Source organism: Ostrea edulis, chromosome 1 (assembly GCF_947568905.1).
Source record: "Ostrea edulis chromosome 1, xbOstEdul1.1, whole genome shotgun sequence".
NCBI classification, from domain to species: domain Eukaryota; kingdom Metazoa; phylum Mollusca; class Bivalvia; order Ostreida; family Ostreidae; genus Ostrea; species Ostrea edulis.
In genome coordinates, this window is record NC_079164.1 from 14,709,342 (window position 1) to 14,722,338 (window position 12,997).

General features: G+C 35.8%; 2 protein-coding genes across 2 annotated transcripts in view; one reads left to right on the plus strand and one right to left on the minus strand.

Annotated features, from left to right (window-relative positions):
• The window catches only part of LOC125660803 (ceramide-1-phosphate transfer protein-like), a 26,927-nt gene extending 22,463 nt beyond the window's left edge, over positions 1–4,464 (plus strand). The window contains exon 2 of the mRNA XM_048892619.2: positions 3,181–4,464. Coding sequence (XP_048748576.2) covers positions 3,181–3,661 — 481 coding nt within the window. The 3' untranslated portion in view covers positions 3,662–4,464. The remainder of the gene's footprint in view (positions 1–3,180) is intronic.
• A 3,390-nt stretch (positions 4,465–7,854) lies between these two features.
• LOC125662258 (microfibril-associated glycoprotein 4-like) overlaps positions 7,855–12,997 on the minus strand; it is a 29,999-nt gene continuing 24,856 nt past the window's right edge. Inside the window, exon 7 of the mRNA XM_048894456.2 lies at positions 7,855–8,720. Coding sequence (XP_048750413.1) covers positions 8,464–8,720 — 257 coding nt within the window. The 3' untranslated portion in view covers positions 7,855–8,463. The remainder of the gene's footprint in view (positions 8,721–12,997) is intronic.

Below are 12,997 nucleotides of genomic sequence, written 5' to 3' on the forward strand. Positions count from 1 at the left end.
AGCTGACAGCAGTGGGATCTGACACGCGTTTCTGCAGCTTTGTTAAAGGGAAAGGCAACCCAAAACAGTTACATAATAAATGATAGGATGAATTATATAATAAAAATTTGTCACACTATTCTGTTGATATATGGCCTAGATAAGCTTCAGTACTAATTTCGAAACGTTACCGCCGCGGTGGCATAGAGGTTAGAGGGTTCGCCCCGCATGCGGAAGGCCGGGGTTCGAATCCCGGCCACGACAGACCTTAGTCCTTAAAACAGGGATTGACAGTTCCATCGCCAAACGCTCGGCATCAGGTGTGAATTACACGGGTCCTCGGAGATGACCGTATTTAAAACGGATGTCCCGCGTCACAGTAGGTGTGGCACGCTAAAGAACCCTCACTGCTCAATTGCCGTAAGTGCCGAGTATAGGACTAATTTGAAGCCATTCACCGGTCTTGGTGACGCCTCCATATGAGTGAAACATTTTCGAGCGAGACTTTAAGCAAGATACAATCAATCAATCAAAACGTTAAAAATTGAACTTCCCGCCATCTATAGAGGCTGTCATGATGTGGAACTCTTTTGTATTCAAGACCACAAAAATCAATAATTTTGACGTCACATCATATGAGAAGAAAAGACAATGTATACTATGGATCCATCATTTGCATAATGAAAAGTTGAGGTTTGAGACATTTATATAAAGAAACGTGTACTTTCTGCCTGGTCTTCGACTCAGACTGAACGTTTCCTTTCCCCAATTTCTTTAAGAACGGGCTCTAATGGTTGTGCTGGTTCTTCGAAAGACCTTTGTTACTACAGGCACTTGACCACTGGACATAAATTTTTCCTTTTCATTTTACAAAGTTATTTATTTCCCCCCTTTACACTCAATAAAATGCATACCATCGAACACTATTCCATTTGGTTGTATATTTATACATCGAGGGTCAAATACGTACACTGAGGAAAATACATAATAAATCATTAGTACATGTGTACCTTTGAATAAAGCGAAAATAGGCTATGATGTTTAAAAATCTTCTCAAGGATCACTGCACCATAAAAACGGAAATTTATATTTGAAAGTGTAGATTTGATTTTGTTTAAATTGTGACCTCTGGCCGGGAGGCTATCCAACTTTTTTGAGCACGTTTTCATACTCAAACTCTGTGCTCTAACTCGTACTCATACTCAAAAGTGAAGGTTATAAAACTTGTATAAAATCATTTTCGCACTCAAATAGAATATATTCTCAAGGTTTTTCCGTTTACGTTTCAAAGCTTGCTCAAAGTTAGTAAAAGTTTTGTAACCTCCAGGCCTGGGGTCTAGATAGGAGTTCAAATTATTACATAGCAATAAATAAGAAAAAAAAAATGAACTAGGTTTTAGCAAGAACTACAAAGTTGTAATTTGTCAAAGTATTGCACAGGTATCTCCATGTCCCATGATGTGGAGTAGATTTGGACCGGTGGAAGGCCACGACAAGGGCAGAAAATTTTATATAGTGTATGTTTACTTATACATGTTTGTGTACTCCTGTCAGCGAATTTAAACTTCGGCGGAGTTATTTGGCTATCATGATTTGCCACTTCTTCTATGTATGATGATATGTAGAGATTTTCACAATTTAGCACAGCTATGAAATAGGCTAGTGTTCTTACTTCACCATACAAGGTGCTAAAATATAAATACTGCTGTTAATTAAAGTAGAAACAAATGCAACATATCATAGTTGTTGGTTGTTTAATTTACGTTCCATTCGAAAACTAGCATAGGGGCGGCACCATTTGTGAGAAAGTGACACAATTTTTTTCCTTTGCATGGCGCTCAAGGCTGTATCAGAGTCAGTGAGGATTCGTTATCGTGATGACGCCTACCATGACATCAAACCTCCCTGTTATCATTTTAAGGTCATAGCCGAAAATTTCCGTGATTTTCACTTGATGCTTGACGTTTGATTATGTAATAGTAGAATAAATTCTTCCAATATCTTCTCTTGATTAATACAAATAAGACAATCTCATTAACCACAACGATACAGTGTGTCAAACCAAAACACAAACATCCTCATGTAGAGTAGATTCAAGTTTATTTCACATCATGGTCCACGTGTATGGCCACATTAGGGGTACAAGGTTTAATATAGGAATGTATACTAAACTTCTTTGAAAGTTTTTTTTCTTAAGAACCACAAAGGTACAGTATTTCAAGGGCTGGGATGGACCACGAAATGAGTTTAAAAATTACGTAGGAATAGAAATTCTTTTGAAAATTCTTCTCAAAAGTCACAAGGGTGATATATTGGATATGTAAGCATTCTCAATTAGTTCAACTGTCCACGCAATTACCTCAGAGGCCACAAAAGAGTTTCAATTTCTATATTGGAATGCATGGGATGCTTACTCCTCCTAGGCACCTGATCCCACCTTTGGTATATCCAGGGGTCCGTGTTTGCCAAACTCTCTATTTTGTATTCCCTATAGGAGTTATGAGGTTGATCACTGTTCGTTATCTTCACCTTTATAGAAGTTATGAAATTGATCACTGTTCGTTATCTTCACCTTTATAGGAGTTATGAGATTGATCACTGTTCGTTATCTTCACCTTTATAGAAGTTATGAAATTGATCACTGTTCGTTATCTTCACCTTTATAGGAGTTATGAGATTGATCACTGTTCGTTATCTTCACCTTTATAGGAGTTATGAGATTGATCACTGTTCGTTATCTTCGCCTCTTTATGGTACAACTTTTTGAACATCATCCCTTTGAAAAACCGTGATAGTATGGCATGGTTTAAGATATCAATTGATAACAAGTATCCTGATGCCGTGGGGATTAAATTTTGTCCACATCATTATCCCTGGAGTTAAGAAGAGACCACAATAGGAGTTCAAAGTTTTACATTAAATCATATTCTCTACAATATGTTAAAATCAAATTACTAGAATTTTAATGTAGTGAGACCAAAGTGGACCATAATTGGAAAGTAAATTTCTATGTTGCTTAGGTGATCGATGTGGCCCATGGACCTTTTGTTTTTCTTTGGTAATGGACGGTCAAACTCATCATTCGGAGTATGTGTTTCAAGTACATCTAATCTTATAAGCTGTAACGAAACTGTTTTAGAAAATAGTACACTGACAATCAAAATAAATAATGATATGCTAAATAGCAAGTATGTATTTCAGGTTTTTCAGACTTTGCGGAACCGTATTTTATTTTGTGGCCAAGGATTTGGAGGGGAAAATCGATGTAATTACCCGTCTTGGTCAGAAAGACGGCCACTCGTATAACACAGTCGGGGCTATGGTGCTCCACGAGTTGAACTCAGCTCAGAGACCAGGAACAATGGCGCTGTTGAGGCTCCACAGAGCATTGGAACTTATTCTTGAATTCATGGATAGACTTTCTAAGAGTTCTGATGGCCAAAAGACATCAGGAATAGCCGCAGATGTGTATAGCCGGACCATGGCAAAACATGACACGTGGTTAGTTCAGAAACTGGCGGGAGTTGCCATGTACACACTTCCTACGCGGAAGGTTCTCCTCGACACAATGTGTAAACAGGACTACGAATATTCCCTTATGCTGGTACAGCAGGTGATCAATGCAGGAAAACCTGTATATGATTCCATACATGCAGAATACGCTAGACACGGAATACACTAAGGCAGGATGTTATAGGAACAGACTTCACTAGACACAGAACACAGATAATATGATCGCTTTTCAGTCACCGCCAATTCTTTTCAACGTGCGAACACAAGTGGTGTGTGTGTGTGTGTGTGTGTGACAAAAGAAATTAAAAATGGGAAGAAAATACAGTAGTTCATGTGGGAAATGTGGCCCATGGACCTCTTCTCTCTTCTTGTATTTAAAATTCATTGAAAAGTTTTAACACCTTGACATATACAAGTAATTCAGTGTATTGAATTTTCAAGATATTGATGTTTTCTAAAATCTTTGAAAAGTTTTGTAAACTAAATATCATTTTTGAAAATCTAATTTTGATTCAACAAGGAAAATTGAAATCCTACTCTAAATTCTTCTAGTATATAGTAATTTTGATATTAAAAAGTTTAGGAAATTGAATTCCATAATTATTATTCATATATTGTTAGCTGTATGTTCAAAGCAGAAGTTAAAAGAAGACATTTACCTTACATCTAACGGGCTTCATGTTCGTGTTTCTTTAATTCCATTAACTTTTAAAATAGCCTTCACCTGGTACTGAATTTTGTTTCGTTTTCAAACTTTTAACGATGGAGTGCTAAAACACGCAATTTTATGTTTGTTTTTGCAAATTCTAAATACATACGAACTAGTCTGCCCTCCTTAATATACACTCCAATCTATATAATATCTCAGATTTTTTACTACATTGATATATAATGTTTATCATATTATGTGTCCATGTATGTGTACGTTTTTGAGTATTTCTGTTAAATGTTAAATTGTATCCTATATACCAATGTTAGTGGTTTGATTAATTGTATATTGTTTAAGTCCTTCTCGAGAATGTTTCACTCATATAGAGACGTCAGCAAGACTAGTGAAGGGCTTCAAATCTTACTCCCATGAAAGTAGAAGATAACGAACAGTGAACAATCTTATAAATCCCACAAGGAATACAAAATAAAGAGTTGGGCAAACACGGACCCCTGGATATGCCAGAGATGGGATCAGGCGCCTAGGAGGAATAAGCACCCCCTTTCCACCGCTCAAACCCACCGTGAGCCCTATGTCTTGATCATGAAAACGGAGTAATCCGTAGTCAAAATCAGTGTACCAAGAACGGCCTAACAATCGGTATGAAACAATTCAAACAGCATTTGACCCAATGATAGGTTATATAGGTAAACTAGACCATTATAGCGACCATAGAATTGGCGAAATGCTGACGTTAAACGAGACTGTTGAAACCCCTCTACCATCAACTTGTTTGTCAGTAGCTTGCCTCGATTTAAAAACTGATCTTACGCAGAACAATCTCTTATGTATCGAATCAGTTGAGAGATATAAACACCATATGCAGGTGATAATGGAATATTGCTACATAAATATGGGAAGATGACGATGGAGAAGTTTGTCATAAAGTTGAATTGTTAGTTTTCCGTTAATATCCACTTTCATTAGAAAAAAAGTACGAAGTAGATGTGGAGAACTCCGTGGAATAAAGCAGATGTTAAAGACACTGTTGTGTCTGTCTTAAGTTAAGAATCGACATATGAAAGAAAATGATTATTGAACGTCATTGATATATCTAAATGTTGAGTTGAAGGCCACAAGAGATTTTTTCTTTTGATGTACAAGCTTTTGAATAAACTCTGCTTGATAAGAATATAAAAACAGGTCGACTAACAAAGGAGCACAATTCGTACCAATGAGTATTCCAACACACTGCTGGAAGACCTGATCACTAAAGACTACGAAGATATTGTCAATGTGACACTACTGAATATTTTTTATTTCAACTTCAGAGTACTTGTGCGTGGATTCAGAGTGGTGTTTAACAACTTATTTTTTTGATAGCTGATTACTAAATACGAATGTTTCTGTTTTCCATTTTTGTTGATAAAGCAACTGCCTATGATGTCAAAAAGTCCAGTCTTGAATTTATCGTGAAGAATGGTCGTGGAAAGTGTTGAAAAATCATACGTTTTGATGTTGTTGATTTGAGAAAGGTTTTGCGATTTCAAATATACTAAAAGTTCATTAGACGTTTTTAGAATCCATATTTGATTTACAATAATTCTGGCACCATATAACTGAAAATTATTGGGTGTGGCGGAACACATCAATCAATCATTCTATATTTCGTCCAATACCGTTAATGAAATTTATCATTGTTGTACTATACATTCGTAAAGTGTTGTTTATGTATTTTCATTTTTTAAAAGATCTATTTCAAGGTTATAATATATAGTGTACTTTGGTCACACAAGCGTCATCACTCAAATAAAATGACACAACACGAAGTAACAACCCTTCGAACTCCAGATCTGCTACACACATACGGAAGGCATTGCGATATGTGAAAAACAACTTATTGCATTTGGTTTGTCTAAAGTCATAAACTACAACGTATATCCCCTTTTGTTACCCTGAATTGATCCTTTGGAGTCCATGACGTAAATGATATGGCGATTTTACTGTTGTAACCAAAAGTGTTTGATGAAAGGAAAAATGTCACTAGACATTACTATTTCCCTTTTCCATTTTATTGAAGAAGCAAACAATCTAGACTTTAATACATCGTGAGGAATGGTCATGTAAAGTGTGGAAAAGTCATAGGTTCCGATGTTGTTGATTTGAGAAAATATTTGTAATTTCAAATTTACTGAAAGTTCTTTAGAATGTTTTAGAATCCATATTTGATTTAAACCACGTCTAGCTGCAGAATTGTAGCTCTCTGAAAAAATATTGGGACAGTTCTTCCTCATTTCGAATTTCCAAAATTTCGTCAAAAGCATCAGTGAAGAGACATTATTTGTCGAAATGCGCATCTGGTGCATCAAAATTGGTACCGTATAAGTTTTACATTATGACCCCTGGGTCGAAGCCTCTGTTGGGGGACTGTTGGTCCCCTAGGATCTCTACAACCCAGTAGCTAAGTACTTCGTTACTAGCTTGAAAATATGGATATATATTTAATTGCTGGGATAAAATTTAGAAATTCTTTTCAAAATTAAGGATATCTCCCTCCTGCATAGCTCTGATCCTTGGACGAATTTGGCTCCAGGTTTTTGGCACTCTAGTTTTCCTTTTAGCTCTTACAAGTTTTTCGTCATTTCGAATTTCCAAAAGTTCGAATTAAGCATCACTGAAGAGACACTATTTGTCGAAAAGCGCATCTGGTGCATCAAAATTGGTACCGTATAAGTTTTACATCAGAGAGTTACAGATCCACCCCTTATAAATGCCTTCAATTTACGACGCATAAAAAATGTGCAAGGCTGAGGTTTTATATCGCTAAATTCTGGCATCACCGTCTCATAACCTAACATAATTTCCTACTATACTTTTGTCCAAACATGTTCATTAAAGCGACCCGATAGTGATGTTTTTTTTTATTGTAATAATCAACAAATTCAATTTTATTCTACATTGTATGTAAGAAAATATTTTGGACACAACAATTATTATATAATACGCATAACATAGCATTTATATTCATTATAGTATACTAGACAAAGATAAATATACTTGACAGCACATTATAGAATAGGAATTAATAGAATGCGCCCTGCGTGGCACAATAAGGAAACGCTTTTTGCTAAATTTCGAGGGAGCTTAGCCAGGAACCCATCCCTGGCAGCTGCCCTAAAATTAGTGGTCTTTTTTATCATCACATTTATTATCATTACTGTCACTATCTATATTGTTATAGAATAGATTATGGTATATCCAGGGGTCCGTGTTTACCACACTATTTTGTATTACTTATAGGAGTTATGAGATTGATACTGTTCGTTATCTTCATCTTTCATTATGGGAAATTAATAAAGGAAACAAACTCATATTCATTCGTCCCATTGTGTTGGGTATTGAATGTGTTTGAAACGGAAGCATAATTTTGAAGAATTTCATCTCTTAAAAGTGAAGTTGGAGTATAAGTATGATTACCAAAAGTGGAATTAATGCCAAGTTCGTTTTAAATAGTTGTAAAAATGAGCCTTACAAACAAATACAATGTTGTTACAAGCTTTGTCAGCTGGAATCAAAACATAATCCTCATGTAACCCAATGTACGATATCTAATTCTTTTATCACTCCTGGTTTACTATACACAGAATGATAGATGGTACGTACTTTTGTTTTGATGTGTATAATACGTGATTGTAATATTCCTCTGACACTTTTTATCCATTCTGATAAGGCATCCAGTTTTTGTTTTTCATATTCAGCCCATCGTCTGGCATGATCTTCGACAGAGTTCATAATAGAGATGAAGTCCTGTCACCAATTGAAACACCGGGGTTATCTGAATTTAGGACCTCTCAATTTAAGTAATTTCAGGTCCTCATTTTCAACATCACCAGTAATGACATGTCCAGCGAGACAATCGTTGCAAGAAGACGAATAACAGTGTTCATGTGTAATGTCATTTTAGAATAATGTATGGGCAGTGTCTGGAGCTTTGCATGGAAGTCAATATTATTATTTTTCAGTTTGAAAACAAACCGTTCCAGATACTCTAAACAGTCAGGTCAGTTATTTTTAGAAGTAGATAAAAGTTCATTTACGAAAACAGTTTCAATTTCTTTTTAAAATCACAACAATACTACATGAGCCCACTGTAAAAGAGTAATCATCTCATTAACTACAACAAGCATGATAATGGAGCTACACATCATCTCATCCACTACAACAAAAGTGGAAACGTGTCATCCAGTACATTAAAGTAGCAAACCACTACATAATGTTACACGTATTAGACATCGTCACTCTACGATGTAACAAGTAACACCCTATCTATTCTTCTTGATTTTCATTTCTACTTTAGATAGAGAAGAATGGAAACCGGTGATAGAACTCCAGTTGATGCCTTTACCATAAGTAGTATTCCCAAAATGTCCGTTGAGATTTGAGCTATGACAGCCGGCGTACCACCAGGCTCCGTAGAACGCAATGGCACAGTTAGGGTTGCCATAGCTGAATACATTGTCGTCATGATCTTGGTCATACGTTGTAAATGGTTGGCCGTTATGCCAGCCAAGGCTGTCACCTGCAAACCAAAATTGTACAGATAGCTGTTGAAGTACATAATAAGATTTCGATTTTCATGACATTTTTATAATCGACTTTCAATCAAATCAACAGAGGACTGAAAGTGATATAGGTGGAATGCTCAATTCATTTTTGGCACCTGAACGGATATAACTAATGTAGTCTGTATTCTACACCGCTATCGTCAATATTCTATTGGAACGTTAATCAAAAGTTTGGAAGAGGCAGACATGCACAATTATTACACATACACGTAGAGGTGATGGTAGAAATGCGATGCAGAGGTTTTAAAAGGAGAATGCATTTCTTCGAAATACTAATTCACTATTTCATTATGACGTCACAAATATGTCGTTACCTGTAATCTGAACAAAATTGACGTAAACAAGTTTTTGTATGATAGTCTTCGATTTGCCTACGCCCAAACTCTGAGCACCACTATAGAAGAGAAGGACCAGTTCTAAGATGCCCTTGACTCTATCGTCCGTACCATACCCAACAAAGAAGCACTCTTCATCATGGGATACTTCAATGCATGAGTTGGTGACGACTTTAAAGCCTGACCTTCAGTCATCGTACATCATGGGATTGGGAGGATGAATGACAACCAAATACTGACACTCAATCTATAGTGTTTCAAGTGGACACAAGACTAGAACACGTAAAAAAGGAGAAGGCATGCCATGTTTGCGGGAGCTAGACCATTACCCTGGATCTACAGAATGCTATGACTACTCCATTTCCTGCAAAGTGGTCTCATTACACGGATAAGAGGAATCCATGTTTAACTCCTTTCTACATGACCTGAAAGTATTCAGTTAAAAACACAACTCAGCTAAGCATGCGTATCAACAAGCCAAGGCTCTATGATTTGGTAACATTAAAGTTGTAGAAAAGGCCCTTAACTTTAAAACAGCGCTGGTAGCCAAACTATCAGAGAACGAGACAACTGAGAGACAGAGAAGGTAGGAGGGAAGTAATCCCAGCCAAAGCGGAGCAAATCCCGCTCTTCGTGAAAAAATAGAGAAATCAGTGCTGTATTCGTGTTGGCTTAGTACGACGTACACCGGTCTCACTCTCTACTGAACCTTTTCAGTAACCAGGGCAAAACATTTAAAGACAGATTATGCTGTACAGGAGACGGTTGAGAAACGTATCCGTACCGAGGCGCCCCCAGCCAGACACCGAAAACACCAGCTCACTAAACAAGTTCCTGCAGGAACTAAACAAGAATAAGAAATCTGAAACATTCATGGAAATGGACAAAATATTTTTATTCATTGAACGCAAGAGAACTTAATACATATAAAAGAACGTGACATACGTTTTGATTGGCTAATAGACGCAATACTTGATATAGTTTATTGACAGATAACAAACTTTATTAGTGCACATTAGTGTAAAATATCACTGTTTGTCAAACTCTGCTCATAGTTGAGGAGTATTTTATTGAAACAAAGTCTTGAACCATAGTTTTTCCTTTGATTGTAGAAAATTGTTAATCAGTATTAGATTCTCTGGCCGAATTCTTACAATAGTTAATGTTTACGCTCCTAATGTACAGAAACAAAGATGCGAATTCCTTTTAAAAACATTATTGACATGGATCAATAAAAATGCATTGAGTTTAAATGGTTTGATTTTATGTGGGGATTTAAATTGTCAACCCTCGAATGTAAATGGTGACTGAAGTGTAGAAATGTTTAAATAAGTTTTGAAAAGCTGATTGTTGAATCTCAAGTGGGAAGAGAATTAGCGAAGGACTATCATGATGCGATAGTGAAAAGGTGAAGATAACGAACAGTGATCAATTTCATAATTCCCACAAAGAATGCAAAATTAAGAGTAGTCAAACACCGACCCCTGGACAAATCTTTGATGGGATCAGATGCCTAGGCGGAGTAAGCATCCCCTGTCGACCGGTCACATGAGCCCTTTATCTTGCTAAGGTAAACGGAATAATCCGTAGTCAAAATCAGTGCTTAAAGGACGGTCGAAAAATTGGTATGAAAGACGTCTGACACTATTTAATCAAATGACAAGTTGTATTTGTAAATTTGATCGTTATAATGGCTATGGAATTCAAGAAATGCTGACTTTAAAGGAGACGATTGAAATCTCTATAAAATCAACTTACTTGTCAGTAGTATGCCTCGATTTAAAATCTGATCATACGTAGAGCATGTTCTTGTGTATCGAATCGATTGATCGATCGTATATTGTTTAACGTCCCGCTCGAGATTTTCACTCATATGGAGACGTAACCATAGCCGGTGAAGGGCTGCGAAATTTAGGTTTATGGTCGGTGCTTACGGCCTTTGAGTAGGGAGGGATTTTTATCATGTCACATCTGCTGTAATACGTGACCTCGGTTTTTGCGATCTCATCCGAAGAACCGCCCCATTTAATCGCCTCTGACGACAAGCAAGTGGTACTGAGGGCCTATTCTAACCCGGATCCCCACAGGACTCGAATCAATTGAAAGATAAACACGATATGCAGACTAGAATATTGATATATACTAGTAAGTATGGGAAGTTGACGATGGGGAACTGACGTCATCCTGTTTGTTCAATAATCCAAAACTAGATTAGGTTCTGCATCTATATCTGGAATCATCACGAACCATATTTCTGCGTCGACCTTCAGATTTTGAAGGTACATGTAAACTTATATGAACGATTTCCTGACCATTTGGAACTGCATTTTGATTATAAAATTTCTGAAAATATAAGAGGCAATGGCTATTGGAAACTTAATACATGTACTTCCTTATGAGAGGACTAAATAGTCTGTGAAAAAATAAGAAAGCATATAAAGGAAGAAATTGAAAAGGGGATTATTATGAACCGGTTGTGAGATGAGAGCAGATTAAAGTGATTATTAAAGATTTTGTTTAACTTTAGACAATTTGCTAAAAGAAACACAAATAAAATCAATAAAATCAGCGCGCCATTCTGAAATTAACATGATCATAAATACCATGCAACTTGAAAACGAGATATATGGAGATGATCATTACAATGATAAATGTAGCTGTGTTTATGTCTAAAAAGATCAAACAATGCAGTAAACAAGATTAAAGGTGATTACGATGAGACATGCAATTATAATGACAATGTTATGAATTGTTTATTATTTTTTCACTTCACAGTAGAGTTTTAACAAAATATATAGTGTTGGTTTAGATCTTTACTTACAAAATATTGAATGTGATACATTAACAAATTATGAAAGATAATTATTTGATAACCTACCCTAATAATGAGGTTACAAAGATGCAGTTAAACTTAGAATAATGCCCATACCAGTACAACTTTGATGCAAGACACAAAATCGTTAAAAAATATATAGAAAACCATTCATTCATTATTGTTGATAAAACAGATTGTATATTAACTACAGTTCACTTATCATTATTTATGATGATGACGATTTCATACAAAAAGTATATATATCACCTGGTTCACTTATGAATATCTATCATGATGACGATTTCATACAAGGCGTTAAAATACACCTGTGTTAAATCATTAGGCACATATCATGGACACAACCAATAAGAATGCAATAACGAAGATTGAATAAGGAAAATTGAAAAAAACTTGAGAAAATTCAGAGGGTGTAGAAAAGAAGAAAATGAACTATATTAGGTAAATGTGTCATTATAAATTATGATAACAATATCTAAAATAGTTTATAATTCATTTATTTTGCCCAATCCTGAAGAAAGAATTTTTAGAATATTTACAAAATTAATACTTAACTTCTTGGAAAACAAGATAGAATTACAAGAGATAAGATAGAATTACAAGAGATACGATTGGGAATTTGATGAAGGTTGTATTGGTGCAGTTAACATAAAAAGTAACTTATATGCAGCAAAAGCTTCTTGGATTGTCAGATTATGATTGACCCCAGATATATTAATTGATGTTCCTTTTTGTTACTTGATAAAGACAGTGGTAACAGGAGAGTAATGAGAATAAAAATATGTCATTTATTTTGAAAATGACGAAGTTATATAACAGAATAAGCTAGTGGGGGTCAGAATGAATCGGAAACAAAAATACAAGAAGATATGTATCACATAGGTATGATTATGCAATCTGACCCCCTACAACACATAATGGAATATCGAAATAGAGCTTGCCTGCAATCAAATAAGGTGGGTTTTACAAATAAAACAGGCCACAATCCAATTGCAAATTAGATCCGCCCACCCAAAGGCAACTGGCAAGGCAGATGAACAAAATTATCAACAAAGCAGAAATA